Source organism: Lineus longissimus, chromosome 16, assembly GCF_910592395.1.
Source record: "Lineus longissimus chromosome 16, tnLinLong1.2, whole genome shotgun sequence".
Classification (NCBI taxonomy): domain Eukaryota; kingdom Metazoa; phylum Nemertea; class Pilidiophora; order Heteronemertea; family Lineidae; genus Lineus; species Lineus longissimus.
The window spans coordinates 768,460-775,281 of record NC_088323.1 but is presented as its reverse complement, the minus strand read 5'-3'; the positions used below and the strand labels follow the sequence as shown (position 1 = coordinate 775,281).

The window sequence follows — 6,822 nt, the reverse complement described above, 5'->3', positions numbered from 1 at the left end:
ACGATAGGATTTGTGACAAGGCCGTGGTTTTCTGTTGTACGATTCATGGGTAGCTTCCCTTTTTTCGGGAGGATAAACCAGAGAACCGTTTTCATTGTTTGATAAAATGTGTTGAAACAAGGGACTAGGAATACGATAAATTGCAATATATACATGTAATACTAAGAAATGCAACTCCGCTGAGCTCAAACCAGTAGGCCTATAGCCAAGGCAATATCATTCATACGTCAGATTGTTTGTTTTATTTTTTAGATGTCTTTATTTTTGATATGGCACAGTGACTGGCGGCCGGGTTTCCAAACACAACGTGACTGTCTGGCCAATCAAGTAATGTCTCTCTGACATCCCCTCAGATTACATGTTTCAATATTGTGTTTTCATTCTGCGTGTGCTATCAGGCGGTGTGAAATCATGTTGTGAATTTAAAAAATAACTGTTCACGTTTCTGACTTTTCTTTTTTTATTACCTATATTGTGCAAACAAACAACGACACATGACCTGCAGCCTGACGGTGTTTTGTGCTGCTGTAACATGAAGCATTAAAAATGACAGGTCCGCACGTGACAGTTGTGGTGTCAAAGTGGGTCGGATCAATATGCCGTCTTGAATGTCACTGTTAATCTCAACTGGTATTGAGATTGAGGTGATTGGCGGTGGCCTTTCTTGTGTGTGAGTCGTGAGGGATCATTTGTGATGCCAAGGAGAATCGGGACTTAGTTCGCGTTATATCCTAAATGCCACCAGCAGTGTATGACACAGCTCACATATCAAATTACAACAAATAGCCCACGTTTCAAATTACAACTACAAAATGCGGTGCACGCAAAGTGACATGGAAATACCCAGCTACACAGCCCATTCACTCATATTGTCCATACACTGAATGCTTCATCCATAAGATACATGCATGAGATTCGATCGTAAACTGATGGTTTAAAAACACTACAAAATATGGTGAAAACATTGTCACCCCTGTAATGTAGTACTTTGTTGTGGCCTTTACCTCTGATAAATGTCGAACTATGGCATGACCTAGTTCCACTACAAGAACAGCGTAGCGGAACGAAGTCTATTCTAATGGGCTCGGCATGACCTTATAGTTCGCGGTGAATCCCCATGCCTTTTTTCCGACCGAACAGTCGGGTTTTCCCCACATGACCTCATTGATTCTGAGTCTGTATCTGTATCTGTATCTGTACCTGCATTCTGTATCTCTTTCACAATTACTTGATCATTATTCCTGCAACTAACTTGAATCACACCTGAAGCCGGCAATTTACCCTGCCAGAGATTGAGATACCCTTGCCATCATTCTGTAAGTTGTGCTCTCTAAATTTCATAACGTGTTCGTACATGGAGGAGACTATCGCGGATTCGAGTTTTTCATGAGTTGCAAAAAATTGTGCGATTGACCGAAATTGCATGTCATAATTCGTGATTCGGTTAAAACGACACGGGACGTTGGGACAGGCACCATTAGGCTTTTGGCTGAATGAAAGCTTTTAATCTTAATTCCTTTTTTAGTGTTCATAGCATGAAGGATGCCGAAGCCGAAGTTACTGCTTCGTGACTTCCTGGAGAAGCACCTGGACGAGAATAGAACACAGTGTCTACGGTGGCTTGATAAAGAGAGGAGGGTATTCATGTTACATTGGATTCACGCGAACAGTCCAAGCTGGAGTCCACACGATGCCAAAATATTCCAGGTGAGATATCTGCCCGCACTCATACAAAAAATTGTTGGCAACATGTAACCTTCTTTAACATGTGTCTGATACACTGTACGATGGAATTGAACCGTATCAAATGGGGTCAAGCGAAGTCATGACCAATTTTATCTATTTTCAGGAGTGGGCTGTGTTCAAAGGCCGATACCACCAACAGCCCGACGGTTCATGGCCTGACCCCGACTACACCACTTGGAAGGCCAACTTCCGGTGTGCTGTGAACCGGAATCACGACATCAAGGAGGTTAAGATCCCGGGTTACAACAAGGACAAGGACGTCAAAACCTACCTGTTACTACCAAGGAGAGGTAGGGCTACATAGTGATAGGCCAATTCGTAAAAAATCATTAAAACCCTATCTTCATGCCGATTGTTAGAATGCCAGAATTGTGGCGGCAGCACTTAACCCATTCTGAAATGCGCGTCATAGTTTCCTCGGCAATTGCAGCGGCGCTGCCATTCTCATATTCAATGGCGCGAATCGTCTGTTGCATGTGGTTGCATGGACATATCAGGGAAGGGTGTACTCAGATGAGACGATCTTTCAGCCTGTGCCTGTTGATGTAGGGGTGTCTAGACTCTGGCTTAGTCCCAAGTACAGGCAACTTTAGGCCTTTAAAGGAGAGCTACAGCATCACCATCTCCATTCAAGTAGCCCTGCTATATATGTGGCATTCAGGTCAACCTGAAAGTGAAAGTAACTAAATTAGAATCCTTCGACATTTGTATACTACGGCCTATTTAAACTAAGTATATAGTTTACGTGCATCCTGGAGAGCCTGTTTGCACGAAAGACTTTTTACTAAGGTACTTTCCATTTTGAAGCTCTTATATCGTGTATATCTTTTACATCAGGAAGGACATTAGACTCTGAGTGGTACTGTGGCGACGGTAACGGGACTGACACAGACCCAGCTGAAGCACATTCGCCTCAACAACTTGTTCCAAAACAGGAAGTCCCATGTGCTCTAAATACGGTAGGTGTACTCCAATATGATAGTTGGGACTTGTTTGATAAAGCTTAACATGTCTATCGACTGAGTTCGGTCGCAGTCCTTAATTTGCTTGGTACAACTAACGTAGGATATTTCCACGTCATGTCCCAACCATTTTCTGCAGCTTGTCTGCTTGGGCAATGCAGTTCTTGGCTTATTAGTCATACGTAGCCTTCTCTAGAGATAAGTCGGTTGGCCTTCCACGTCGATTCACATAGATTCGTTAAAGGTACCGCCATTTTGGCTTGAACTCGAACTATTAAAGCTATTAGAACTCCTTCAAAATGAAGTGAATGCCCATTTTAAGCCTGGGAGGCTGTTGACTGGAAAACAAAGAGCAAGCTTGGTATCACTCTGTTTTAAAAGAGTTATAAATACTTTAGGATTACAGGTTCTAGCCAAAATGGCTTAAACATGATTGATATCTTGCAGGATTGCTATGCGACAGTGGCCTATGCAAACGAGACACTCACGCAGTTTGTGCCGGAGGTGGTGGCGGCCATGGGAGGTAATACTTACAAAGATTGGCCACTTTGCTTAAAAAAGCAAGAGGTGATATATGTATGGCTCTGTGTAGGTTATCCCACCCGGATGCTTGAAGGCCCGGGCCAATATTTGCATTTGGCGGTGTGGCAACCGGAGGGAGTGGCAGTTGACTGACGCTTTCATTTCAGTCACTGTGTGTGAAGGTTTCCCGTCGTTACAAAGTAAACAACCACCTTGAGACAAATCTAAACCCTACAAAAGAGCTCAACCTTTCATATACCATTGCTCAATATTTCTAGTGATTGTAACCTGCCGTGCCCTGATAGAGGTGCAGCAGGCAAAGGAAAAGCTGAATTACTGTTATTCTCTTTTAATCGTGCAAAAGCATTATATGTATACTAACCGTGTTGACACTCCCGTTGGCCAAAGTGACGTTGCGACTTCTATATTTTCCTGATTGTCCTTCTAGTGAGTCCACCAAGCTCCATTGATACAGTCACCACTGAAGCCACTGGTCTAAACGATGTCTTCGACCTCTATGAGTTACTACAGCGCAGCAATAACCCAGACGACTGTGTGACAAAGCTGATTGACCTCACCCAGATGGAGTCTTTGCCCTTTCGTGAGTACCGTTAGTTCAGAGGTTCACCGACTTCTACTCTCGTTTTGTTCTCAACGATTCGAAGTGTAACTTTGTCTTTCAGATCCTGAGAATGGTAACGTGGAACTACCGGAATCGCTCTCGCTGTTGACCTTCACAACACCACCACAAAGTAAGTTCATTGTTTTTACGAGGAACTTGATAAGCTCTCTGTGACACCACTTTTGGGGCATGAGTCTGTTGTCCTACATTTGTTTCCTTTCGGCTGTTTTCTTCCACTATTACTTGTTTATACAGCTACATGTAACTCTCCTCATTATAAGAGTTGTATTTTCAGTGTCTGACATGTGTATTTGGCTGAGGTACAGAGACCACGTTGTTGGCAGGCAGTACGTCAGCTGCACTCGGGGCTGCAGGATCATGAATGGCATGGAGTCACATCCTCCTATCCCAGAAAAGGTAAGTTGTAATTGCTACTGACTTAGCGTTCACAAAGATTGCACTTGACCTTCTTCTAACACTAGCACCCTCATTATCAAAAGCATCCTTGTCGGTACTGGAAATCAAACATTGAATAACTCCTTTTTCAAATATTTCATTTAAAGACGTCTTTGGCAATGGCAGAGAGTTTTATTATGATAGTCCCTTGGCGATGGGATATTATTGATACAAACACACTTTTCGTTTAATTACTAGTTCGAGGGTTCCAAGTTGTTGGGTACACCGGCCCCAGGGATGTTCTATACTGGCCCTAAAATGGGCCAGTATGCCGAGTCTACGGATCAAATCTTGGATGCGGTTGGAAATGGCCTGCATATTTTCTGTGACAATTCAGGCAATGTCTACGCCACTAGATTAACAAGGTAAGTTCACACTTTAGGTACTGAAAGACTGTGCAATGGCTAGATTTCCAACAAAAACGTAGGTTACGATGCAGTTCCCGAGTTTGTTGCTCTCGCTTTCCAAGTGGTTTGAAGTGTTCGTAATATATGCACTAATCAGTGAGCATCCAATTCGGAAAGAGTTGAATATTTTGAAGTTTTTCACACTTTGTAACTAAACAAAACCAATCTCTTTTTCAGTTGCCGCGTGTACCACGCTGACCCGACCCTGAAAAATGCTGCCGAGCCCGTACCACTACCAAGACAACGCAGTGTCAAGGTGTTCGACAGGGAGACCTTTGAAGGGAGGCTCAGAGAATGGCGTGACAACAAGGGGCCTCAACCCAGCATCACTATCTTGTTTGCCCTTGGGGAGCCCTGGTCACTGACCAAGCCTATCAATAAATGCCACGTCACTGTGACTGTTGTACACGCCTTCAGCGTGTTTCAGAGAGGACACGTAAGTATACTTTTACAAGAGCAAGACATTATTCAATCTTCATATTCTGAAGAGCATGACGGGTCCCTTAACGGATGAGAAACAACGCTAGCTGTTGCTCTTGTCTAACTCCCTCGAGGTTTCTTAATTTAGTATTGCACCCACTCCGGTTTCATGCCACAGATAGTAAACGTCCCTCTTGTCACAATAGTAAGGTTCATTCTCCTAAGTATACAGTCGACTCAGTCTTGGGGAATACTGATGGCACCATCTGACAATTTGTAAAAAGGGGGATATTTTACTTATCATCTGCTGCACTTTTCGCAGATCAAGAAAGGAAAAGGACCTGATTCCTTGGCTGTGGATGACGATGCTGAGATGATGTGTGCAGACTTACATTCGGTCAGTACATACAACTGACTGGAGAGTCGGTGCACAAAACTGATTGGACCGACGGGAATAACTTCAAATGCAACCAGCTGGTTTATAGCAAGCACAATCAGCCAACATCAGCCTTGAGATGAAATGGGCGGCGATAGAGTGAGGAAAAACAATTCACGAAAGCCTTTACAAAGGTGACCCATGTTACAACAGGAGTTACAGTTTACGACAGCTTTCAGACTTGTGACCCGTGTTAAAATAAGAACGAACGTTCATGACGGCCTTTTGAAGTGGACCCAGCCTTTAGAATTGTACGCCTTTATGTGTTCTTAAAGCCATTTCTTGTTATGTTATTATATCCAAGATACATTCATATTTGCCATAAACTGAATTATATAATTTAAAGGACAAAGCTTGGAAAACTCAACCAATGGTAGAAATACATAGTACATACAAAGATATTTCAAATCGGGTACGTTTTACACACATATCGTGATGATAATGATTCTTCTGAAGTTATCAAGAACTTAAAATGTATATCGGATACATCAGTCCGTCTGTGGCAGTTCTGTTCTCATTGTATTTTGTCTGCTGTGCTGGTGTTTCCGAACCATCTCCCAGAGAGCATCCACTGCCTCATAACTCATCAAGAAATCCCAAACAAAGCTCTTGTTCTCGTCAGACCGTTAAACAAATCAAGGATGACACATAGCAAAGCCTTGCATCATCAGCTGATGCTTGAAACCATAGATCCTCTATGAGCTCCAACCTCGCGAAGTTTTTCTGGATACCCCGGCTGGCATTGGTACATTAGTCATCTGACGCTCTTTTAACTTGGATATGGCTGAGGACGCGGTTGTCCTGGACAATGCCCCAAGGGCTCAACACCACAATGGCGAACCATGACCTCGAGCATTGAAAAACTCCGATGGATCTCGCAGACGTGCACCGAGATCGTTGGGGCGTTTGGCCTTATACACCAACAATGGGACCGGTTTGAATTAATATGCTACATGATTTCTCAATTCCTTGGTGACTTTTTCTTTTGTCTGTCCGGATAATGTATGCGGCTAGTTATTAGACCGTTCTTTTAATCTTTAGTGTCGTTTTTATGACATCGTTGATGTTTGTATTCATGAGGCGATGCGACCTGTCATGACAGGAAGAGGAAAGATAAAAAACACTGTCATTTCTGGGATATCATTTCAAGATTTTTCTGACCGTAAGTTGAGTGGGAGTAAAATGAAGACCTGATTCCAGCCTAGCGAGGGTTGGACCAAGCTCGTTCGTGCTCATACGGGCCATGGTTGG

General features: G+C 43.3%; 1 protein-coding gene across 1 annotated transcript; it reads left to right on the top strand.

Moving 5' to 3' along the window:
• The first annotated feature begins 1,155 nt into the window (after positions 1-1,155).
• On the top strand, positions 1,156-6,598 carry LOC135500670 (interferon regulatory factor 2-like). Its single transcript, XM_064792272.1, has 11 exons — positions 1,156-1,316; positions 1,526-1,707; positions 1,850-2,036; positions 2,584-2,705; positions 3,156-3,231; positions 3,679-3,831; positions 3,914-3,982; positions 4,148-4,269; positions 4,507-4,673; positions 4,893-5,151; positions 5,458-6,598. The coding sequence occupies exons 2-11, from the start codon at positions 1,543-1,545 to the stop codon at positions 5,548-5,550; spliced, it is 1,413 nt and encodes a 470-aa protein (XP_064648342.1). The 5' UTR covers positions 1,156-1,316; positions 1,526-1,542; the 3' UTR covers positions 5,551-6,598.
• The last annotated feature ends 224 nt before the right edge of the window (positions 6,599-6,822 follow it).